Source organism: Epinephelus fuscoguttatus, linkage group LG9 (genome assembly GCF_011397635.1).
Source record: "Epinephelus fuscoguttatus linkage group LG9, E.fuscoguttatus.final_Chr_v1".
In the NCBI taxonomy this organism is placed as follows: domain Eukaryota; kingdom Metazoa; phylum Chordata; class Actinopteri; order Perciformes; family Serranidae; genus Epinephelus; species Epinephelus fuscoguttatus.
This window is the reverse complement of record NC_064760.1, coordinates 23,265,337-23,291,294: the sequence shown is the minus strand read 5'-3', so window position 1 is coordinate 23,291,294 and position 25,958 is coordinate 23,265,337. Positions and strand designations below refer to the sequence as shown.

The window sequence follows — 25,958 nt, the reverse complement described above, 5'->3', positions numbered from 1 at the left end:
ATATATTGCTTGTCTGCAATGTTTTGCTTTGTTGCGTCTTTTTCAGTCAGACTGCTGGTATGAATTTAAGGTACCTATCTTTGTCTCGTTCACATTTGTGCACCATGAATTATGTCCATTAAAAGTGCTTGCTCAGACTGAGGCGCCTGTGGCTCAGAGGCAGAGTGGGTCATTCACTAATCTGAAGATTGGTGGTTTGACCCAGGCTCCTCTAGTCTGCATGTTGACGTATTCTTGGGCAAGATACTGAACCCCAAATTGCTCCTGATGGCTGTTCTATTGGTGTGTGAGTGTGTGTGAATGCTTACTGAGTAGCAGGTGGGGACATGTATGGTAGCCTCGGCCAGTGTGTGAATGTGTGTGAATGGGTAAATGTGACGTTGTGTAAAAGCACTTTGAGTGGTCAGAAGACTGGAAAGGCTCTATACAAGTGCAGTCTGTTTACCATTGTTCTTATAAGTGTCTGACAACATTATGTTAAGGATCCCTACAGAGATAAAAACCTTTTTGTTAAACAGTAAGATCCTTTTTGGTTAACTCGAAACAGCTTTGAACTCGCCATTGCCAAACCCACCAAACTCCTTTTAAACAAACAGTAATTTTATCATCATTAAACACATGTTATTTGAAGTCGGCAGACATAAAATAAAACTCACAAAAAACATTTCGCCTCATCTTTCCAGTGTTCCAACAATAAACACCTCTTGTTTGGTTAAAATAAACCCTCAATTCACCAAGTTAGATGTGAAGATAGGCTGACCCAATAGACTTTAAAATTACTGTTTTTTTACATGGAGCCTGGTTGGTTTGGGCTGTTTCTGTTTAAACAAAAAAGACTATCTTTGTGGGGATCCTTTCCATAATGTTGTCAGACATTAAGAATAATAATCTGAGTCTGTCAATGATAAAAAAACAAGCACTTTTAGAGGTCATAAATTGACAGTGCACAAATGCCCCAACTGGTTACATTGCGGCCTGTTTCACCTCTGTCTCTCCCAATACTGGACCACTTTGAAAACTTGTTATCGCTATTAGTCACTTAGATACAAGAAAATGGGAAAATATGGTCCAGGTAAAAAATAAAAAAAAAAGTTGGCTTATAAGCGTGAAAAATGGTGTAAAATCTTGTATGTCATATTCATTCAAATCTGGTGCAAAACATACATGTAGATGAGATCAGTGCCTCCTGTCATTCAGGGAGCGTGTACAAAATGTAACAGAATGAGATGAGAGGAAGTGGGAGGAAGTGACCTACTTGTAGGCCAGCGTAGCGCTGAAATGCTGCTTGATGTAGGCCTCCAACACTGTGTTGAAGTGCTGGAACTTTCTGTCAGCAATCAGACCTATGATGTATATCTGGCAGACAGGAGGGGGAAGCAGAGAGACAGAGAGAGGGTTACATGTTTACACAGCAGGAGACATTTACTGGGCAGATAAAAAGTTATGTACAATCATCTGATAGACATGTTTATTTGGAAAAAGATGGATGAGTAGACGCAAAGATGTCAGACTGGATACACAAAGAGACAGCCTGTCACCAAATCGGCTGCATCTGTTGACAAACCGCACACACAGACTTACGCACACAACATTATCAGAGGATAAACATACACACACCACACACTCACCAAGGCGTCAAACACAAGGATGTCGTAGTCGTCAGTTTGGGAGTGTTCCATCATGATGTTGAACAAGGCATCCAGAGTGTCCTGCAGGAACTACACACACACAGACAAAGGAGAGGTCCGGTGAGAGTGCACATATGCCGGTCTGCACACTTATGCAAGGACACACTCGTATTCACACCACTGACCTTGACCACCTCCTCTCCATCAATGATTTTGAGTTTTTCCAGGTTTTCTTTGAGGAGCTCAGGTCGAGTCCTCCACTTGAGCAGCCCCAGCAGGCCCACTGGAGAGAAGAGACACACAGCACACTTTCTGTTCAGCTGTCTTACAACCAACTGTCTGACTTAAGAGTGGATCAAAGCTATTGCAATGGAAATGTATTGGTTGAAAAAATGTCATTCTCTATATTGTATTGTATAATTTCTCACTTTCTGTCCTTGAACATTTGACAGCGTGTGTCTCCTTCTGTGTTACATGTCTCCTTGACTGTGGCGCAGAATACATATAAGCTGTTACTCTGAATTTACCTTTCAGTGACTTGGCACTTTTTAATATAATGCAAAAGAAGATAAGGAGTTTGAGTTAATGAGCTGATACACTGCATTGAAATTAGAGCTGAAACAATAAGTCAGTTTATCGTTTACGTGACAGAAAATAAATTGGCAACAATGTCATAATTAGCGGTTTACTGCCTTTCTCTGTTTCCTATTAATGTAAGATAACTGAGTAAATCTCACACTTTGGGGTTTTGTATTTATAGTATATTATTATACATCTATATGGATGGATAGATAGATTACACTGGAGAAAAATTTAAACACAACAATTTTGTTTTCACTCCCGAGGCGCACCTGTGTAGTGCTCATGCCTTTTAATCAGCATCTCGATATGCCACACCTGTCAGGTGGATGGATTATCTTGGAAAAGGAGAGGTGGTCATACATGGATTTTAACAAAATTTTACCCAAAATCTGAGAGAAATGTATCTATTGAGTGCATAACATATACAAATAAAAGTGGTTACTGTGTACTAAACAACTGGTTGAATCAAGTAAAAAAAGAGCAATAAATGAATCTATGATGAAAGGAATTGTTAGCTGCAGCCCTACTAACAATAATACACTCAGGTCTGTGACTTCCAAATTCATCTCTGATTGATAAGCAACACCAAAGCAGCAATTTGTCAAGTGATGATTTGTCATGTGGACAGTCCCTGTTCCTCTTTTTTAGTGAGACTTTAAGCTGAACATTCAAATCCACAGTTGCTGTCATTAATTCTGCTACAGTTTGACATGGGGCAGATTTCCATGTCTCTGTAGGGCCGCCCGCTTGAAGCTCACCGCTTTTCCTGTCCAATAATTTCTGACTCACCAAGCCAAGCCGCACATCTGGTGGGTGGCCCCAAACAACACTGTGTGCATACATGCCTGGAAGTCTGTGTCTGTCTGTGTGTGTGTGTGTGTGTGTGTGTGTGTGTGGTACAGGTGATTAATACTGCGGGATAATGTTCATTATAGTGATGGACTGGCTTCCTCAGTAGCAGCTGTTGCACTGCACCTGTGCCTGATGCACCTCACTGTCTGGAATGTGTGTGCACACATGCATTTGTGGATTTAGGTGTGCGCTTCTGTGTGTGTGCGTGTATTTGTGTGTGGTTATGTGGCTGCCTGCCAGAGAGTACAGGACAAAATGACGACACTCCTCACTAATCGAACCCATGTACAGTTCCCCCTATCCTGTGCTTACTATCCCATGACCATTACACAGACACACACACTTGTAGTTCCGGCACCATTAACCTAATTAACATGCTCTTGACTCTCAGTTAATTGGCTGGACGTCTACTTCACCCTAACCCTCACCTCACCCTTTAGCTACTGTCATCTTGATTCAACTTTTAGCCCTAAACCTGAAAATAACATTTAGCGTAATGAGGTCAGGGAGGGTTGCAGGTTACCTGTCATTTACTACTAGTTTTATGAGTTTTCTCACAAGAAATCTGAATTTCCAGCCATTTAGCCCAAGACAAGATGGCAAGCACACTAGACCAGTAGTGTTTTAGGACTTAAAGATATAATATGTAACTTCTCTGTATTAAAACAGTTTGAACCCAGAGAAACCTGAAAGTTTAATCAAGGATTCAGTTTGTGTCAATTGGTCACTGTCGTCATATCCCCTTTGCACATGTGTCAGCATAGTTGTCTGCCAGAAGTTGTGATAAACTGACTTACTATTCAGTTTAAGCCACAGTTTTTAACTATATGTTTTAACTTGATGAAGGATTTTAGTCATGAGACGTTTGGATCTAAAGTTATCAGAGAAACAAGCTGAGCAAAGGCAAGCGGCAGCTCAGTTTCAGCCCCTGGTGAACCAAACAGCATTGGAGAAACACAGATTTTTGACATGAAACTGCTTTATTTAGTGTTTTTACTGCTTTAAATCACAGGGTATGCTGGTTTTGAAGAGGAGGAGACATTTGAAGATAATACGGCTCCTGGTAAAAACCTCCTGAACGTCTGGATATTAAGTTATTAGAGAAAATAGGTGAGCACACATTAGCTGCAGCCAGTCTAGCAGCCCCTTCACGACAAGCCAAACAGTTACTTATAAATTGAAACTACTTTATTCAGTGTTTTCAACTGCCTTAATCGCCTGGCCTGGTTCTTTTGGATAGGAAGAGACCTCTGCTGTAAATTCCTGAACCTCCTGAACAATACATGCTGAAGGAATCCTTACCAGGATAAACTGACTGCAATGATGGCATTGCTCCACCTTTTGTTTTTGTTTTGATTGAGAGACCCCTAGTGGCATAAAACTACACATTGTATATTTAAAGAGACCTTCCAAGCAGTGGATTTGTCCTCTACCACTTTCACAGTCAACAGATGATTCATTGTCTTGGCCTGGCCTTATTACTCTGTTGAAAGAAGATGTTAGTTAATGTTTTTTGACGTGTCAGGTTTAATTTCAAACACCCTCCTCCTAATAATTTCTCCCCTAACCTATCTTCAACCTGAGGGTGCGTGTGTATTTTTTGAATGAAAATGTTTTGCCCTGCCAAGTCTGTAGAGTGGCTTAATGTCAACACAATGTCACAAAGGGGCGATCTGAATATTGCATCACCTGCCCCCCCCCACACACACACACACAAACAAAGACACACATGCACCTACCGTTCTGGGTGAGCTTGGTGGAGCAGACCAGGGTGGAGATGCAGAAGCTGTCTCTAGAGCTGACTGACAGGCCTCCACTTCCTGACACATTGCTGGAGCTGCGGCTCAGGCCTGTCCCCTTGTGGAGGTCACCCTGCTGGTTGCGGGATGAGGGCAGTGACAGGTAGGAGTTCACATCTTCCATGCGCTTGCTGTCACCCTGAGAGGACAATGTGGGGGAGTCATGTCTAACCCAGTAATGTTGACACACCAGCATTGCTACAACTTGTTAATAATGGCACAGATGTTTGGTGGCTGTCCCAGCAGCATTGAGAGACAAATCATATTTCCCGTGCTTAGTCAAAATGTCTTGATGTAAATACGGGAGTAGAAGTCACTGGGGTTTGTTACACTTGCGGTGATTTATCAGGCCAGTCCTGAAGGAAAAACAATGATTGAAGCCACCGATTCCACAGCAGTAATCCCTTGTGATCACTTTGCCTCATCTACCTCGACCTAACTCAACTTCAGTTTGTGAACTCATAGCTTTGGAAACACTGGGGCCAGGACAGGTTAGAAAAATAAAAACTTGGTGGCAGCTGAAAACTTAGAGTGACCACAATGGAAAGAAGAGAAAGAGAAAGACAGATCATGTTAGAATATTGATTTTCTATATTATTTGCTTGTTTAATGATGTGATCGTACTTGCATTTTCGCCACACATCAATCTACCATCTTCAGGTCACTGATTAATTTGGGCTTCAAACCTCAACTCTGCCCTCTTTAATGCCAAACCAATAAGTAATAATGAGTGAGTGGGTGGAAAAAAAGGGAGTAAGAGATTGAAGCCATGAGTGGCACAGAGATCGAGAGGAATGCAGGGATAACGAGAGATAATCGAGAAAGAGGGCACGTAGGGACCATCCATTTGGTCTTTGAGTGAATCACGAGTAATTAATCTTCATTGCGTTTGGCATTTAATCAATAGGGGGATTCAATCTTAGCTTTGGCTCATTTGGCAGGAAATCTATTTGGGTTTCACTCAACCTGGGCGGCCATAATCTCCCGTCCAGACTCACTATATGTTTAGGTGTGCCTTGATGATGGCTGCAACTGAGCACAACTGTTACAGTATGCACAGTATATGTCAGACCGACAGTAAATCTGACCTTTTATGTCATGTTTTAGACAAATAACCTAAAAGGCTTCAGTGATTTGTAAAGTCTACCACTCATTTTTCACTACTATATCCAAATAAAGCCTTCCATAATTATGTGAGGAATGGCACTGAGCTTTGGCACAGTCAGAATAATCTTCTGCATTCTTTCAGGTTTGATCATGAATGATGTGTCAAAAGAATTCTGTAAACCAGTCGTGTTATAAAAGCTGTAGCTGATATCTTTAAGATAAATAGCTTCTTGTCATATTTGCTGAAACTGTCACTACATCCATACAGTAATACATGAGACAGAATGTGAACAAATTATGCTCCTCTGCCTCCTCATGGTGCTTTTAATGGCATTTGCAAAAATCCACCGCACTGAATGAAAACAACCAATCAGAGCCGAGGAGTCTCGAACGAAGCTGTCAGTCATGTCAATCACATCTCGTGAACTACAGTCAAACTGTTAACTGATTTTGTATCTGTGTTGCTTTTGTATTGTCTCAAACTTTTTCAGAAACATTTTTTAGTCTACTGTTTAGCTGTAGAATGAGAAAGTTTGTGACCTGGCCGCCATGTTGAAAACAGTACAGCCAAAGCGAAGCACCACCCACCAGCTGGAGCAAAGTTTCTCATTTTACAGCTAAACAGTACACTAAAATATGTTTCTGAAAACATGTGAGGTGAGAAATAGGCAATGCAGTGACAGAATCTTGATTCATATTTGACCACCGCTGCCTAGTTTGACAGTTTGACCGCAGTTTACAAGCAGTGACTGACATGTTTGCGTTAGAGACTCCTCAGCTATGATTGCTTCCTTTAGCTGTGGCAGATTCTAGCAAATGCCATTAGAAACACTATGAGGAAGAGGAGGAGGAGGAGTGTGATTTTTTTTCACAAATTAGTTGTCTCATGTACTACTGTGTGGATATGGTGATAGTTTCAGCAAATATGACACAAAGTTACTTTGATAAAAGCTAAAACTGCAGGTTTAACCACCAGTTGGTGAGAGTTTACTTTGATTTGACATACTGCTTTTCAGATTTCAGACTTATTGTGGTCTGGCTGTTTAATCCAAGACTGTTTGGTCCAACAAAAGTTATGAGCTGGGACCCTTTCTCATCATAAAAGGCTCACTATGTCATTTATTACTCCCAGGGGAGCTTTAGCATCTGTAAAAGTCTAAATGCTTTGGTCAAGGAGGAGGGTATTCAGGTGACAATAAATGAGTCAGGGTTTTTTTAGTGAGCTGAAATTGGTCTCTTTTACATCTTATTTGATTTGTTTTTCTTTGACGACGACACTGAACCCTTTCATGACTTGATCTGTTTTCTTTCTGAAAAAGTTCTGCTTCTGGTTCTGACCTTGAAGACGACGAGGTCGTGCAGTCCATCTTGCAGAACTGTGCCGTCATCCTTCATCAGACGCACAAAGGCCATGGCAAAGTTCTTCTCGCTCTTGTCCTTGGCTGGAGACAAAATAGACGGATTCATAAACAGAAGGAGGGAGGATCAGGAAAGACACGTCAGGGGAACAGAAAGGGAGGGAGGATGAGAAACCAGGCATGGGAGGAAGAAAGACTACTGATTTGTATAATCAAGTGTGTGTAATGATGCCTTGGGTCATTTTCCAAATTGCTTCCAATCATTCGGTCCCTTCAGTGTCCCATAATGCTCCGGGGATAAGAGTAGTAGAGAGTGTGAATGTAAGAGGAGAAGAGATAGGCAGAGGAGGAGAGGCTGATACTCACACTCCTGGGAAGAGCGGTGTCTGAACATGAAGCGTAAATGAATTCTGTGCATTTCTTCCAGAGGGACTGCCACCTGGAGAGGATGTTATTATAGAATATAAAATCATATATCTTCAAAATTTACAGGTATACATTCGGGGGCTTATTTTCTGTAAAGCTACAGTTGAAAAGCGGAATGCAAATGCTACATAAACATCAGGCACCTTCGAGGAAACTGAAAGGAGTTGCTTTTATAGACAGGAGTGAAATTCTTCCACTGTATGCAACTCCTTCCACAACACACTAGGGAAGTAGCTGAATATGAATACGTTACCAGGGAAAGCACAAATAATGCAACAGAAACAAATATTTATTCCACAAAAAGTTGCTTGTCATTGTTTGAGGGGAAAAGCAATGAGAGACATTTTTGTTTCTTCAAATTGATTGATATCATTGTGGATGACCAGAAGATAAAAATGCCTGGTCTGTTTGTAACACAGGACTTTGACTTCATCAATCAGTCGTTTGATTCACTACACTTAATTGAAAATTGATGCTATACTCTTTAATCAACCCCACCGAGTCAGCACACACTGGGCAGCAGTGGGCTTAGAGCTGACCGTTCCCCGCTATCACTCTCCCCTTTACGAGGAGCTGTCAGAGTAGCAAAGCAAAAGCCTCGTGCGGCAGCTGAATTTCTGCAAGAGTCCCACAGATTATACATCACAATGAAGCTTAGAACCTGTAGTTTTTAGCTGTGTGTGTTATGGAAATAAAAAGAGCTGGGAAATAATTGTGGAATTACAAAATAAAAGTTCCCTGAAATAAATGAAAGTAATGCTTAAAAAAAACTCCTATTTAAATATTTTATTAGCTATAGTGGATCATATATATTTATATGCTAACACTTTACTTGAAGGTCTCTACATAAGGGTGACATGACAGGGTCAAGAACCTGTTATAAACATTATGTACATGTCATAAACGTTTATGACTGCTGTCATTAAGTATCATTTGGTTTTTGTATGACAAGTTGACATTGTTTGAGTTGTCTTGATTATGACAACTTGACATTAACTAAAGTGACATTACCAGAAGTTGTCTTTGTCATGACAATTTGACAGTAAATTTGTTTGGGATGTCCTTATTATGACAACTTGACATTAACCAGGATGACATTACCAGAAGATGCCTTAGTATCAATCATTATGTCAACTTGTCATAAACACAAAAAGAGGTGCATTTCTTGTTCATGTCAAGCTGTTATGACAAAGACATCTTCTGGTAATGTCATCCTGGTTAATGTCAAGTTGTCATGACAAAGACAACTTCTGGTAATGTCACTTTAATTACTGTAAACTTGTCATAATCAAGACAACCCCAACAATGTCAATTTGTCATCACAAAAAAGAGAATAACACTTAATGACAGCAGTCAGAAATGTTTATGACATGTACATAATGTTCATGACAGGTTCATGACCGTGTCATGTCATAGTTATAACAGTGTCATGCCACTCTTATGTAGATACCTTCAAGTAAAGCGTTACCATTTATATTTATCATCTCTGTCATTAGCCTTTAGTCTTGTGTGGATGTTTGAGTATTCATCTGTTCGCAGCTAAAATATGAGACTATAAGCTTCATATTTTGTCTGTACATTTATAACTGTATGCTGGAGGATCTCTCATGGTAGCAATGACTCATAATTATTGAGAAAGCTGTTTTATTGACTGTGTTATAGATTCACTGACTGCTGACTCCTCACTTCTCTTAACCGGCCACTACGGGCTTCAAGTTTTTGCGGAAATTGTCTCTGCTAAAAATAACAAGCCTTACTGTCACTTGCAGGACACAATGTGGCTTTTGTATGGCTCAAAACCATCCATGGACATTCATAGAAAAGTTTGGTCTCTTTTTGAACTAGAGAATCTGCTCATAGGAAGCATTGTAGAATCGGAGCATTTTGCCTGCCTGATTTGTTGACTTGCAGATCTTGTTGATTTGGTCATTTTTCTTTGATATCTATGACTCTATCCTAAGTAAGTGAGTAGGCTATGGAGTTAAATGTGGTTTTTGGTCTGTTTTGTTTGTGTTTTTTGTTGTCATTTCCTTCTTTGCTGTGCTCTCGCCTTAAAACAAGGTTAATACTGTTAAAAGTGCAGTTATTACCAACATGGATCAAAGACTTGTGGCTGTGTTTTAGTTATTAAAATACATTCGTCTGGATATGACAGCTACAGAGACAGAAAATTTTGTTGGGTGAACAGATTCAGGTACAGACAATGATGCCTCTGTACACCTCTACAACACACACACACACCTTAATTGTCTCCATCCAGCGGGGCTGCTTGATTTGGTAGTAGATGACGGATCTGTACTCGCTGACTGCCTTATCCCCTGCTCCCAGACAGATGGAATTCTGGGAAAGAGGGAGAGAGAGAAAAATGCGTGTCATATTGAACTAAGGGATTTTATGCTTGTGTGTACGTGTGTGTGCATGTGCGTCCATGTATGTCTAAAATGGATTTTCAAACTGGGATAAAGCCACGTCTATATGCCCCCGACTATGAGAGGGTGAATAAGTGCTTGATCAGTGCCTTGCTTGCTCACTGACCCATGCCACCTCTATCTCTTAAATACTACACAAACAGTACACACATGCACCTGCACACTCTATTTCACACCCCCACACACAAACCAATCCCTGTTTACACAAATCCTATTCAAACAGGCAGACGTGCCCTGCGTGTTGTCGACCTCATCTCTTTATGCTGCTCACCTGTATGACCTTGCCCTCCTCATCACAGACCCACATGATGACCTCCACGTTCTTCTGTGTTGTCTTGTTGTATTTGTCGAAGTCGCCACCCTGTAAGGTGAGGTAGATGTCATTGCGAACATCTCCCGGCATGATGATCTCGGGGAAGCCCAGCTTGCGGGCCACCACGGTGCTGCGGTCCACCAGGTGAGGGTATTCCTTACGGATCTGAACTATGTCTCCCACCAGAGCCTTCAAGGTCACCCACAGACCTGGAGGGAGGTGGGGGGAGAGGAAGAAAGACAGCTGTGTATTAATGTTTAATCAGTAGACATCAGGTCCACAATTAACATCAGGATGTATGCAGTGAGACTGCTAATTACCTGCCCTGCTGTGCTTTTCCTTACTTTCTGCCAGATATATAATCTTACATTGTCTAACGTTCATTCAAAACAGGACCAAAGTTTCAAATAATCTACTTTTGCTCCAAGCTTCTGACAGATTTCCTAATTTGGTCATCTGCTCCAGGGATGCCACTACAGGTGTTTATATTAAGTAGCCTACACTGCTACATATAGCTACATGCTAACATCAGGGAAACGTGTAATCTTGGTTGTCAGTGTTGTTCATTTCTCCCCAGATACAGATCATATTCTTGCTGGAACATGTCCGGTCGTGAGGATTTTGGTTTAGAAACTTTAAAAGTTGATTTTTCATGATAGAAAGTGCAGCTATGTTCCGTTACAGCCACTCCCCATGCTACAAAAACAGTGCAGAGATGCCAATAGTGAAGACAGGAAGAGTAGGAAACACTGACCAGAGCGTGACCTGAGCAGACTGGGCTTTTCGGCACCAAAGCAGAGCGTATCGGACAGAGGGTGAATACAGGCATTCCAGCACTGACAGTACGAGGAAAATTAAGTTTTTTGAACATTAAAGCATCTTAATATGTTCCAGTAGAAACCAAGATAACAAGTATGAACCTGGAGTGCATACACCCCTGAAAAAGCATTGAGACTATCGAGACTCAGAATCTCAAGACTCCTGACTCTTTAGACAGACGACAGGATGATGCGCAGCACATATTGTCAAGGATATGTTGCTGCTTTTAAATGGGTTGTTAATCTAAAGAGTAATGATTTGACAAATTGAGAGATACATTAAATTTGTAGAGAAATTCTGTTTCACTGTAGGATTTCACTTAAAGATGTCCATCATCATTAAATGAGGCCATCATATCAACAGGCTGGTATCTGATATTCATCAGCTAGAATTTCTGATTCATTCCTCGTTCACTCCTTGGTAATTAAACAAGATTTCTGTATTACTTTACAGTGTCACAGGCCTGGAGGAGAGAAATATTCTCCTGTTATACAGCTATAATGACCAATGTCAGTCACCCAGAACAGCTTAGAAAACCACAGGATATGTGCGGCTATCAGAGAGTTCATTCAACACTTCACTAAACCTTGTGAGACACAATCAAACTTTATGGAAGGAGTCTCTGTCTGCATGTCTGTCCCTTGTGTTTCTGGACAACCTGATCGACTTCCCAATTACTGAATGTATGACTGAGGACTGAAGGAAGTGTGGTGTTGACTGTGAGCTCTTGAGATCCAGGCTATTAGTAGTGTGAAACATACAAACTTTGAACTGTATTGAGAGGGGAGCCTATTAATTGATACATGGCACGCTGAGTACAGCAGGCTCTCCATCGCTCACTACAGTTACGAATTATTAGATCTGGTTACTGGACCCTGAGGTGGTGCCGATTCAGGGAGATGAGCAATGATGCTCACTTGGGGCATATGCTAAAAAAAGTTCTGAACTTCCGCGTTTACGTAACTGAATATGCGTAGTAGTGTTTCTCCCACTGGCCGTGCCCACAAGTTCCTGATCAGCACGTCATCTCTACATTGTAATGATGTCAAACATTATATCAAACATTATATAGAGTCATATTTGACCTTGTTTGCAGTTTGCGGTGTCCTGTCAACAGTTTTACAGACATGTCTTTTATAACGGCATATGGGAAAATTTTGGGCCACAGGGGAATTTTTTGCTGCAGTATCACTGGTAGCCACTGGGAAAAAATAGAAGCAAGGCTGAGCAGCAGTGCCATGTCCAGTTGTCTCACACATCCAAGGTTACAGTACATTTGACAACAGATGAATAAAGAGAGCGTATGTTACACATGCATATACTCTAGTGTTACTAGGGGACGCATTTGTGCCACAACAGGTGTGTTGCTCAGGACCCAAGGAAGGCCAGTATTGGACGTGAGGTTGTTTGGATGATTCTCGAGAAAGCTGCAAGTAGCAATACCAGAAGCCAAGCAATCAGCCTGTTCTGAAAAACCCATTTTGAACAGGGACTGCACTTGTATCAATAAATTTAACAACATTTATTTTTGACAAATAGGTGCCACTCCAAGCTATTCTAAACGAGATATCCAGAGAGGAATTTTCATGTCTCTCTGCAGGAAGGTAAATTCAAATTAAAGCATAATGAATGAATAATGAATTTCAAGGCCCGGCACTATTAAAACTGAATTTAAAACATTTTAAGGTGTTTTCAGGACCCACAGAAGCCTTGAAACATTCGGCCTGAGAGCTTAATCTTAAAGTGCGATCCACTTTGTGCAAAATGTTAGTGTTTATCCAGGGGGGCATAATGTTGAAGTGTTCCAAGGTGAAGCGGGGATGTGAAAATGTCTGCTGTTGTTAGAGACGAGACTGTAATCAATAATACTATAAAATGGCTGTCTCCTGTTTGTGAAAGGGGTGTAAACAGGGGTGGCAAAGGAGACAAAGAAAGGGTGAAGGTGTTACAATAATAGGCAGAAATGTAGTTCTAAAGAATATGGGCTCTCAGAGCTTTCAGAGGAATTATGTGAGGAAAGCACAGATGAAGAATAGACAGGACATAGGAAAGGGGGTGAGTTATTTTAGGGAAAAACATCGCTGGTGAAATCTAGACTATGTCACAAACCCACATTTTCAAGGCTAACCACATACCTACAGGGAATACTCTGTATATGTGTGCCAGTGTGTGTGTGTGTGTGTGTGTGTGTGTGTGTAGTGTTGCAAAAGCATCTCAAAGTGAGAGGAAGGAGAGATTAGGGGTGAGTAATGTTAAGAACAGACATCTGGTGGCCTCAGGTGCTCCCTCCGTATCTGCTCTTCTAGGTGCTCCTTTCATATCTAGGTTACGCCCAGGACTTTCAGGAGCGAGGAAGGAAGGAGAGATAAAAGTCGAGCGATGTGACAGTGCAGTCCAACATGTGAGGTTACTTTATGTGGAATAAGACAGTGTCACCCATCGAGTCTGTCAAAGTCAGCCATAAACATGAGGCAGCGGGCAGCGGGGCTGGAGGCTGGCGAGGGAGAAATAAAGGGTAAGTAATATGAAAACATCAGCTCGGGGGCGCACGCCATCCATCAGGATAATGCCCTTCATTCTCACCCACGGCGCAGAGAGAAGAGGCGAGGAGGTGATGAGAAATGGCCATTTTGTCTGACCACAAATGACTGCAGCGTTTACAGTCCAGTGGGAACCCTTAGTGCATTCGGGACCTTTCTATCAATCAATCAATTCATTCATAGTGCAGAATTAACATACAGAATGGTCCCTAAACACTTAACAATTAAAAGAATACATAAGACAAAGCTTATGGAGAGCAAATAAAATTGTTAGAATTTAAAATGCAACACATTAAGAATATCAGTGCTAAAGGTGATGGACCCGACTAAGTGCTAAGGTAGGCTGTTAATGAAGTGAATTAAAGCTAAGTGTTTAGCCTTGATTAAAGATTTCACCTGAGGGCTATAGCCGACTCAGAATTATGTTAGTAGAATCAGATCTGGCTGTTTCTTTTTCTTATTTGGTCCTTTTATCCATACAGAGTTTGAGAGTTTGAACAGGGTTAAATAGGATGATCAGTGTGACGTTCACATGATAGGCTACAGTAACCCAGCCTTCCAAACTATTGCTTGCTACGCTAACGATGGATCAGATATATGCATAACATTTTTTGCTGACACAAGATATCAAACAAAAGCTGGAGACTGCGTCATATTAAGTTCTTGTGAGCTGTGAATTCACCACTTCCAAGCAAAAGGCAGAAGATAACATTATCTCGGAGCCTCTCTGCCTCCAGGCATCTGCCTACGACTCACTCAGACTCAGCCTGGGTCTGGGTCCGCAGCAGGAGAGCAGCGTGACGTAAACTGCATACTGACAGACAAAAAAACAAAACTACTGAACGTGCACCCTAAACATGTAATGGAAGGCCATTCAAGAGATAAGGGGCACCGGAGGAAAATGCTCTGAAGCCAAATTATTTGTTGTTCACGAAAGAAACGAGCAGGAGACTAGCATCGAGAGAGCAAAGAAGACATGCTGGTGTATAAGGTGTAATTAGTTGAGATAGGTGAGGTGGTGCAAAACCATGCAAGGCTTTATAATCAGCCTGTATTGGTAACCAGTGAAGAGAAGCTAGAATGAAGGTTATATGGTTAACCATTACCTTTGGCAACCCAGTCACATGGTTTACACACTAGGAAACAGAGAGAGAAGCGTGTAAGTGCACAACAGTACCTTGTCCACCACTGTCTCCCCGTGACGCTGTCACTTTGTTCAGCAAGGAGTGGAGAAAGTCATTCTCAGCAACTACCCTGGAGGCAAAAAAGTAAAAACATTAAAAAAAAAAACGCACAAAGACACTTAAAAGCGCAGAAAAGCTGTTTAATCTCAAAACCATGCAGGTGCTGAAACCTTCACACACAAAACTGCAGTATTGCTATTTAATTACTGGGAGGATTCGTGAGTAACAGAGGAGAAAAATAGGACATACGGGAAGAAAGGGATGAAATACTGCTTCTCCTCGTCACATTCGATCTTCCCTTTGATGAGAGCACTGATGTCCATCACTGCCAAGAAAGGGGAAAACAAATGCGTCTGTGATGACAAAATCAAAGAAAATGCTATAGAAGAATTCATGATGTGGATTCACATCAGTCAACAATGACAGCGGCTGTGAACATTTTGTACATAAATCTCTATCACACTCTCTAGTCTAGCAACACAGGCCCTACTATACACGCTGATCGCTGTTTTCTGAGGTTAGTTGAGGATATAGGCAACTTTCTAGCGCCACTGGAGAAACAATAGCCCCAAGGGTAGGAAGAAAAGTGGTGGATGGTCATCATCAATATTTTAGTTTTGTTTGTGCAAAAGATGACTGTTGTATTGGTCAGCTCCCAGGTGTAAATTTGGGCGATAATATCTGCAGCAGCAGCAGCAGCAGTTGACAAATAAGAGAAAACTACTCTGACCTTTAGGGAACAAAAGACTGAGGAGACGACTGAAGGCCATTATTGCTGGCTAAACTGTTGACATTTGGCATGGCAAATGCACTGTAGCTTTAAGAGAGAGGCGACTAAAAGCAATACACCTAAGTCCAGTAACCACAAATAATACTTCACACTTGGATTAGCAATTTAGCAGCACCTTTGACCAAAAAAAAAAAAATTGCGTTGGCTGATCTTCAAGTACCTGCCACCCCAAATGGCCGCCTCAGGCCTTGAGTGCACTTCTTGTTGTTTGTCTCTTTCAGGTCCATCCTGCCCACTCTCACTATCTGACAGATTAGATAAATCTTTTCTCTGCACAGGTCCTTGTTCCCCAAGTCCTGGTGGACACAGACAGGCAAAGGAGAACAGAGAGAAAGGAAAGTAAAAGAAGTACGGTGTGGAAGAGGGAATAAGAGATACAAGAATAAACAGATGGAGGAAAGAGCAGTTGAGGAACAGAAGGTTAAATGGGAAAAAGGGTGAGGGAGAAAACAAAACAATGTGATCTTCCACAAGTGGATGAAGCCATTCATTTCTGTAGCGCTAACAAACAGTGTGATAGTGCCCTCCTGTGGCCACTTACTGTAAAGACAACCTTCAGGTTGTTGAGCATGTCGATCTCCTTGGGGAATCCTTTGCTGCCCCAGCGTACCAAGTAATTCTCACTGCACAAAGCACGGAAAATAGTTGTTGTCGTTATTGTTCTGCACAGGATTTTGATATACAGACGCACAAAGTATAAAAAATTGCTGTCACTGTAAAGATCATCTCATTCTCCTTGACTGAAACGCTCCAGATTCACTCTACTTGAGAAGATAAAATGTTGTTTTTTGGGTATGTGTATTTCCACCTTCAGGGGGTGATGAATCAAAAAGATAGAAACGCTATCTGTCCAGGCCAGGACTGAGTGTGTGCTTAGTCCAGATAAAGCTGGAGTGTTTGCTTCCCTCATCTTTTAGTGGTTTCTGGGAGAGGATCACAGAGCAGCCTGTCTGGTGTACATGAGTAATACTGTATGCAGTGTACTAATGTGGCATTAAATGATTTCTGGGAGAATGAAGTTCAAGGTTTCAATCACCTTCCAGACACTGGCTGAGGGATGAAGAGAAAGATAAATAGCAAGGTAGACACAGTGATGAGTGTCTATTGGAACAGCAGGATGAATCTAAACTGAGAAAATGTTCTTAAAACATTCCTGACAAGGTAAGGGGACAGGTTGTATGAAAATAAAAACCCAAGCGTTTAACCAATCAAACACACATAACAAGCAAATGTGGCAGACTTGTGCCAACTGGCAATCGGCTTACAAACCAACAACTAAAGGGCTAATCAATGCTGTTTTTCCCATGCTGACATTAAGGCGATTTTAACTTGCTTGCTGTCAGAACTACGATGTTATACAAGTAATCTCTAGAATCTGCAAACTACTGTGATTTAGAGGTGTTGCTGGTGGATCGGCCTGTCTGCCCACTGAGCCCTGCTAATCAGCCTGAGTGACGAGTGAATTTTAAGTCCTTAATTTCAAACCAGTTTGCCGTCTCTTTGTCACGAATCTGACACCCAGCATTTTCATTCTCCACATGCCTGCTCTACCAAAACTTTGCTCTACGCTCAGTAATTGTATTTAATGTAATGGATATGATTTGGCTTGTGATGTTAAAGGTGAGATAATACTGTAAAACAGATCATGATGCTGTGATATTGTTGCACCCAGCAGAGACACACACACTCTTGAAAGAGATTGATGAGACATTTTTTTCTATTAAATAGATTTTTATCTCAAATTAAATGTGTGCAATCGTTAATAGATGTTGATTCTGGTAACTTTAACTGTATTGCTTGCAAAAAGCTTAAAAGTGTGATTATTTTTGATGTGACATAAGTCCCCTCACCCGTTCCTACTCCCCTGTCTCCTAGTGATCAGATCACCACGATTGCACGATACAGAAATAGACACAATCACTCAGACTTAAAATGAAACAGAAAAACATCCGAATCCAGGGCAAACGCCAAGAAAATCAGAGACAAACAGTGGTGGATATATTGAAAAAAACACAATCGATCCTGGTCTATCTTAATACTGCCAGCTGCTGTGGTTGGGACCTAGATACACCCAGTATGACAGTGAGTGACAGGACTTAGCATCAGCACTGTCAGGCACCACACAGCACTGCCAGTCAGTATCTGCTGCCCTATAATTTAGTTTTCTTTATTTGTATTTTTGACACCTCGTTGTTCTAATCTAGAGGAGTTCAACAATGGATGAGAGAGGACAAGATGCGAGAGAAGGAGAAGTATATAGACACCAGAGAGAAGGGAGGAGAGTGTGTGTGGGCTAGAGCATATGTGTGTGTGTGCATGCATTTTTCAGGGATGCTGGGGCTAAACCCACCTTATCTGAAGTTTCCTACAGTCTCATTTTATGTGATAGACAGAGTTTACTTGTTTTCTATCTTGATGTGACTCAATGCTACACTCCAAAATTAAATTAAACACACAAAGGGAGAGTTAAATTAAATCTGCCAACCTTCAGGGCTAAAATTAGTTCATTATCTGAAGCCAAAAAAGAGACACATTTGAATCTGGAGCTTCAAATCCTTAAAATCAACCGAAAAGAAAACATCAGCATGTACTAAAACACCTTTTGAAGCTCACTGTATGAGGCTAGGGATTACAGCTAAGAGAGAAGGACAAGTGGCACCTGATGATGGTCTGTTTGATGGGGTCATAGAGAGACATGAAGAGCTCCGAGTCCTCTCCAATGCGACAGACGAAGTTCCTGACAAAGACGTAGAGGCTGTGAGTGGGGGAAGACTGGATCCTTGCTGAGATCCCACTGTGGTCCGTCTGGACGTTGGACTGCAGGAGAGGACATTAATTGTGGGAGGTTAACTTGGGACGAGGGTTAAACAGGATAAAATGCCAACCAAAACCTTTCATTTCAAGGTCCTGATGAATCTGGTTGGCTGGAATAACAATCAATAATAGCGGGTTACTGAGTTCTGGGATGTACCAGCTGCAGGATCCAGATTGTGGGTTTACGAGAGAGAGGAAAGTCATAGAATAAGAAATTCATAAGAGAGTACATTCACTTCTAACTAATGAATATAATAAGAAAAGGCTGTGCATGGGTGGAAATAGAGTCAAGCCAATTTGTAATGAAGAGAATTCTTAATTATGCTTGACCAGCAGACATGAGTGGCAAGCAAAATATTTAGTCCATGGCATTCTTATGTTGACAGTTTCATAACTACTATTTTAATCATAAAAACACTAAATGAGATCACACAGTTTCCCAGGGAAACTTCCATGATACACAAATCTGTGGGAAAGTTTAGTGCTGTCATACCACAGCAATGTTTAAAGAATTTGCCAAATAAATTAAACTGTAATTACAACATCCACCCATTACGTTCTATCTCTGCCCCATGAAAGTTTCCATGTGGCCCGCTCCCTGCTGGGTTCTGCCCTCACATCTTTTTCCTTACCTGCTCTTCTTTGATACGCTCGTTGATCTTGGCTGTGGCTTCCTCGTGGGCCCGAAACAGACTGATGACACTGGCCCGTTCTGGGTCCAGGATGTTCCCATTCTCGTCTCGAACTACCTGGTCCAGCTCCAGAATCCTGCCAAAGGTACAGGAGAGCTCAGGTGAGGATTGGGGAGATTGATAGTAGGAGTACAAATGAGCACATCTTGTACAAAAAAAAGTAGCAAGTGGAGGCATCAATGCTGAAGGGAAGAGGACAGAGGACTGACAGTTTGGAGCAGAGCGGAAAGGGATGAGGGGAGATGTTGCTGAGAATTATGTGGTTAGAAAGACGAGAGCAGGTGGGTGAGACAGGAAAAAAGTAGCTTGTTAACAAAGATCGGCTTCAAACAGCAAGCGTATTAAAGTGTCACCAGGCAATTTTGTTTTTCAGCACACATACTTGTTGCCATAGTCGATCTTGGAGGTAACTTTCTGCTTGAGCTCCTTGAATTCATCACTGGGCAGAGTGCCAGACAGGAGCTGCGAACGCCACTCCATCAGCTCCCACATCAGCCTCTTGACTTGCGTCACACGCATCTGTTTATTGGCCTGGACAGGTAGATGTATGCTGTTAAACTCAGACACACACACATTCATCTCGAAGTATTTTCTCTTGTTTGTTTTTTTTTTACCACAAAGAGCTGCTTCCATATGCTTCCCCACTCCCTCAACGTGGTGGTCACCTCCTTCACCAAGGGCATCTCTGCAGACATCACGACCTCCTCGCCTCTGTAGTCACACACACACACACACACACACAAAAACATAACAAATTTAAAAAAAAGATAAAAGTTTTGGAGTCAGATGAAAACTTTTTTAATTGCACTTACCCTCGTTTTTCAATGATAACCTCCTTAAGATGGATGAAACTGGCGGGGAACACTCCCTGGAGAGGAATACATGTGGAGGAGATGAATAAGATGAAAGAAATAAACAGTGTCAGCTTTCACATTTCTATCCACAAAACTAGAAGGAAGACCTCCCACTTGAATGTGTTTTTATCACCTTTCTGCTAAAATCAATGTGATGCAGAGTCTGGTGTAAAAACCAGGTGATGTGTGTATGAGCTCTTACCCGCTGGGATTTGTTCCTGACCAAGTAGCCTCTGTACCATCCTGAAAGATAAATTGACTGTCACTTTACTGCCACACTGACATCTCTGCATAGGCAAGCCTTTGGTGTTCACAGTATTGAAGTGTTTAGACTGTGTGGAGTCCTAAAACCGGGAAATGTTTTGAAGTCAATGGATTCTTTGAATGGAATTTTGGTTAGATGCCTGAAATAAGTTCTGTGGTTAACACAAGCTTTAGAGTCTACATTAGTAAGTATCCCAATCCTGACTTTTTAAACTTTGTCTTTTAAAAGGTGGATGCTAACAAGTGGCTAAATGAAACTAAAGAATGACATCATGCCAAACAGCAGTGTATTTCATTTATAGCCAAATGTTAGGATTTTATTTTTGGCGTTTGCATTTAGGTTTCAAAAATCATAACAGGGGTGTTCATTTGTGGAGATTATCTCACCGAACAAAACATGTAAGGATCATAAACTTTTGTTTGCCACAGAGCTCATCTTCTGCAATAATCTGAAATCCAACAGAAAAATCCCGGAGGCTTTCTGACAAAGGAACCAGGTCAGAGCTAACGCCCGCGTCGGCCTACAGAGAAATGTCATCCCTGAAGCACTTTATGGTGCACACAACCTTTTAACTGATTTGATAATTACTCAACAGTTGCAGAGTGTCTACAGGTATCAGACAGTTTTATGTAATGCCTTTTCAGACAGCTTTAAACCAAATTAAAGACAGATTTGTGGACAAAAAACTATTTAAGCATCACAGGTTATCATTGCAGGCAAGTTGTACAGTATGTATGTGGTTTTGTGCAGAGGGTAAGTATGTAAGAGTGTGGTTATGAGAGTAAGTTAAGTCAATCTACATTTAGCCAAAAGGTAAGTGCAAGTATGAGGTAAAATGACATTAGAAATGTGGGCTTTTACAAGAAAGGCTTCACACATTTTCATCAGAAGAAATTAAGAAATGGATAAATGAAATTAGATATAATGTCTGTAGTAGTTAAGACCTCTCAAATTCAGATTTAAGACTATTTAATGACTTTTAAGGCCGTACTGTTGTAATATTAACATTTTAAGACTTTTTAAGAACCTGTACACACCCTGTGTATTTATTTATCATATTTATCAAGTTATTTTAAATTCTCATTATCTTATGATGTGAAATACATAAAATGTGAGTGACAGTTTATCAAAACTGTAACTGAGCCTATTAGTATTTGTTATTTTTAGTGTGTTTTTCATTTTGTTTAAGGCAGTTGGTTTATAGGGAAAAAAAATATGACTTTAAGGTTTTAGGACAAGCTACATGCACAGGCCTAGATGCTAAACACTGGCACAGGGTATTTTAAATGTTAATTGATGGTGAACATGTTAAAAAAGGCTGTTTATGGGCATCATACAACATGAGTGATAATAACAGTATAATTTTTATATTTTGAGATATTCTTACCATCACAGGCCTCCAGGATCTGGACTGTATCTCCTACCTCCAGGGAAAGCTGCTTCTCTCCTTTGCCGACAAAATTCCACTTAACTAAAAGTTAAGACAGATGTTTAATGGTGATACAATGGGAAAAAAAAGTCCCAAGCACACAAGCAGCAACTGTGCAGAGCTAATATGTGATTAATGTTAGTAGCAGTGACTGTATGATTAGCACAGCAGTAAGCTAGCTTTAGCAGTTCCGTGGTAACCTTGGCAACAGTTCAGTCAATCTGCCACGTGCAGGTTTCAGGCTAAACAGCTACAGAAATAAAAACCAGCACGGAAACAACAGGACCTTTCATGACCATGCACGGAGTGTAGGAGTGACACTTTAGTGTATCAATGGAGGAAAGCTACTTATAGATAAACACAAGTTAAAAATAGTTCAGCTCACGCCACAACCGCAGCATGGATCAGCTGTCAAACTGCCACAACCACCACAGTGACAACAGGACCAAAACACATGGAAATTTATTCCTGCCTACATACTTCTTGTCAACACCACCTTGGCTTCCTCGGTGCACTAAAAATGCATTTACATGGGCACACAAGTAGCAGGTCAGCTTACTTACAAGATGATTTAAAGGTCCAGTGTGTTGGATTTAGGGGAGTATATTAGCAGAAATGAGGCTAATCAGTGATGTAGTGGAGGGTATATGCAGGTATACAGGGTATACCCACCTCCACCAAAAAGCCATTGGTATACATAGAACAGTGTACCCACCTTCTCCTCAGCCAACCTACCCATCTACCTAGTAGTACACCCATGAATATGATACAATACATATGTTTTGTTGCACTGCCATATTTCTACAGTAGCCCAGATTGGACAAACAAAACACTGGCTCATAGTCAGCAGCTCCAATGCAAATTAGCAGTGGTGGAAAACACTGATTTGTCATTGTGAAACTGCTTTATTCAGTGATTTTAATGCTGTAAATCCCTGGTTTGATTTGATTTTTATTCACACATCAAAATAATACCGATACCATTTAATAAATGCATCACAAATTTGGATGTGTGAAGGGGACACCCCAAGTAAGCTACCCAAAGCTTTTAGGAGGGGGCCCAACATAAAACACAAATAGAACATTAGACATAATACACAAAAGAAGAAACATACAAACAAACAATCCCCAGACACTAGATCAGTCCGATATTACCATAGGTAGTGTTCCTCTGAACATATATTCAATCATGCATCCGCATCAGAAGTATCAAGAGTATCAAACGTATCAAAAGGTCAAGGAGTGCTCCATTTGTTTTGGAGAGAAAGAGACAGTGGATAATTTGGCTCACGCAAAAAATGAAAAATGGACCCTCTGTGGGGCTGACAAAGGGCTCTATATTGGCCCAATGCTAGTTGCCCACATAAGTGGGTTTGCCTAGGTGGGCCCCACATGGGTTATGCCAGGGCTACCTGGATACCAGGTGGGTATGGGCCCAAAATAGCTATGGGTTAACCCACCCTTGTGGGCAATTGGCATGGAGCCATTATGGAACCTGTCAACAATCCCATATGGGGCCCATTTTTCATCCCATTTACTACCTATATGTGCCCCAAATACAAATGCTGGCCGGGTGTTAAAAAACATCCTCAACGTCTGTATCAGAAATAAGGTGAGCACAGAACAAGTTCTCTGAAAAAAAGAAAGATGAGCACAAATTTGCAGGTGCTGTGCAAGTGTGCCGGCTGTGACATGCCAGACAAGGTAGGAGAAAGGCCAATGTGTAACGTGAAATCACCTGGACTTCTGCAGATAATTCAGCTCCTGATAAAAAGCTCCTCAACAATGAACACTGTAGGAATTTTAACTAAGTGAAGTGTCAGCCGGTTGCAATTTGCAGTCTTCACCAGTGCACGCCACAAAGTCCTAAATCTTACACACTGGACCTTTAACGTTACATGGAGCCAAAATGATTTCAGTAACAGCTGGGCCTTAATGATGCTAACAGAAACACCACATTGAAACTATTTTCAAAACCAATTCACAAATGTTTTTAAGTAATTTTTGTATGCAAAAATGCCAAACCGTGTCTAGTTCCAGCTTCTCATGATGGCAAGGTAGCTTGATTTATATAGCACATTTCAAACAGAGAGGAAATGCAATGTGCAATACAGGATAAAAATCAATTAAGATGGAATACAATTTGATTTTAAACATAGATGAAATGAAATAAATACACACAAAATGAAATAATATACAAACACAACAACCCAGAAATGATGGATTTAATAAACAAAATGCCTTAGATTTACTGTATGTGAGTACAAGCAGTACAGGTAACATGTTTACAGCAGGAATTAGCATCGCAGGAGCAGCTTGGTAGAGCAAAAGAGTAGGCAGAGCACTGGCAGCAGCTCCTGTGCATTGGGTATCAGTTTGTTGCAGTAAGTAAGCGTAGCAGTAAAACCTGCATTAACTGTCTGCAGTAGCTCACAGGTTTGCTTTGCTCCATCCTATTCTTGACAAGCAGTTGCACAGCTACAAAATGACCGCTAATTAACATCATTCTTGTGACAGTATATGGTACACTATTTTCAGACCAACACTTCAGTTGCAAAAAGCTATAAGCCTAGTCTTTTAAAATGAAAACTGAGGTGTGTACAGTTTATAACACGATGCGGTTTCAACAACAGTACCCTATTCTGATGTGTAGCTACGAGGTACAAAAAAAAAAGAAGTCCTTCCTTCTTCCTCCACTTCCTGTGTTGTAGTCTTACACAGCACAGAAAGAAATTCAGTCTAGATACACATAGATAAACAACACTTCATTTAGTAATCTTATTAAGTGACTGATTCAAAATGGCTTCTGTAAATCCTTCCAAGCCATTGTCACTTTCAGTCTTTTAGCTATAAAGCAACGGAAGAATTTAAAAACTTTGAAAAGTTTTCCCTCGCGTATACAACACAAACTATATGCCTTGAACTTACTGCAAGTGACAAATCAATGCATCGTCTGCAACAGGCCAGTGAACTTCTGCTCTTACATTTTGTATTAGACGTCAGAAATCTGTATTCATGGTAAGCTGTGTGTCTCGCATATCTAACAGCAACACATGCTGATCAGCTCGGCCATATTCAACCCACATACTACAGATAAACTAAAGATTGTACTGAGAAGTTGCTCCTTAACTATCTAGGATTTGTTCCTGGTGCCAAAATCAGTCATTCTGCACGTAACACTGTCATTTTCAGGAATAATTCATCTTCTTGCGTCTGCATTTATGCGCTGCGTAATGTTTAATGCATAAAAACTGCCCTACCAACTGCCACTCATTTTTCTATCAGTTCAGGATGGATGATGATTTATGATTTTATCCCCCTCACAATCTTCTACACTGTAGCACTTATAAGTTGAGTTGCATTTAGGGTAAATGGTAAATATGATTTTTGGATTTAAGTTTGTTGCGGGAAATGCATCTGATGTGTACATCCTAAAGTTCTGTGAAGCCGTTAGCACCTGCTCACATCCTGTTAAGTAGGAAGTGATGGGCATCTATTTTTTTCGTTTCTTTTCACAACACGGATAGTCTACCATCACACCAAAACTAAGAGACACCGTAGCAACATGTATGTGCAAACAAAGACACACACACGGTGAGCACAGAGTGACTTACCTACACCATACCGCTCCGTGGTGGTCCTCGTCCAAGGAGCCATGATTGCATGTAGCCCTTTACCTACTTTCTATTCTGAGTCGTGTCTTTCTGATTATTTCTCCCTCTGTGTGTTTTTTTGAGGGTGTCTGCTGAACTTCTCACTTCTGTATTTTTTTTTTACTTTAAATGAAAGCAACAAGCCCAGCCCTCTTTGCCTCTCTTCCTCTTCTGCCTCCCCTCTCTTCCTGCCTTCAGGCCGTTAAGGGGAAGTGGGTGAGTACAACAAGGTGGAGTCCTGTAGAGCTCACAGGCCTGCGCAGTGTGTGAAGGCTCCATTTTGCTCATTTAGAAGTAGATTACTTCGTCTGTAACCAAACACAAAGCATCAACAACATCTCCTGTTACAGAAGGGTTCAAATGTGATGGTGAGTATAGAATGCAGAATTACCCACAGAGTATAAACTTCCCATCAGAGCAAAATT

At 41.1% G+C, this 25,958-nt stretch overlaps 1 protein-coding gene across 2 annotated transcripts in view; it reads right to left on the bottom strand.

The window, feature by feature from the left end:
- LOC125894236 (dedicator of cytokinesis protein 2-like) overlaps positions 1-25,726 on the bottom strand; it is a 151,828-nt gene extending 126,102 nt beyond the window's left edge. The window contains exons 1-20 of one of the 2 annotated variants that reach the window (XM_049585512.1): positions 25,495-25,726; positions 21,840-21,923; positions 20,390-20,430; positions 20,146-20,201; positions 19,948-20,044; positions 19,716-19,864; positions 19,274-19,409; positions 18,487-18,644; positions 16,369-16,450; positions 15,988-16,123; positions 15,287-15,362; positions 15,031-15,107; positions 10,453-10,703; positions 9,994-10,092; positions 7,693-7,765; positions 7,307-7,410; positions 4,802-5,000; positions 1,814-1,911; positions 1,629-1,718; positions 1,256-1,356 (exon numbers count right to left, since the gene is read on the bottom strand). In XM_049585512.1, the coding sequence (XP_049441469.1) occupies positions 1,256-1,356; positions 1,629-1,718; positions 1,814-1,911; positions 4,802-5,000; positions 7,307-7,410; positions 7,693-7,765; positions 9,994-10,092; positions 10,453-10,703; positions 15,031-15,107; positions 15,287-15,362; positions 15,988-16,123; positions 16,369-16,450; positions 18,487-18,644; positions 19,274-19,409; positions 19,716-19,864; positions 19,948-20,044; positions 20,146-20,201; positions 20,390-20,430; positions 21,840-21,923; positions 25,495-25,537 (2,150 nt within the window). In that variant the 5' untranslated portion in view covers positions 25,538-25,726. Of the gene's footprint in view, positions 1-1,255; positions 1,357-1,628; positions 1,719-1,813; positions 1,912-4,801; positions 5,001-7,306; positions 7,411-7,692; positions 7,766-9,993; positions 10,093-10,452; positions 10,704-15,030; positions 15,108-15,286; positions 15,363-15,987; positions 16,124-16,368; positions 16,451-18,486; positions 18,645-19,273; positions 19,410-19,715; positions 19,865-19,947; positions 20,045-20,145; positions 20,202-20,389; positions 20,431-21,839; positions 21,924-22,167; positions 22,262-25,494 lie in introns of those variants that run through there. The other variant, XM_049585513.1, reaches the window with a different exon arrangement.
- Between the last annotated feature and the right edge of the window lie 232 nt (positions 25,727-25,958).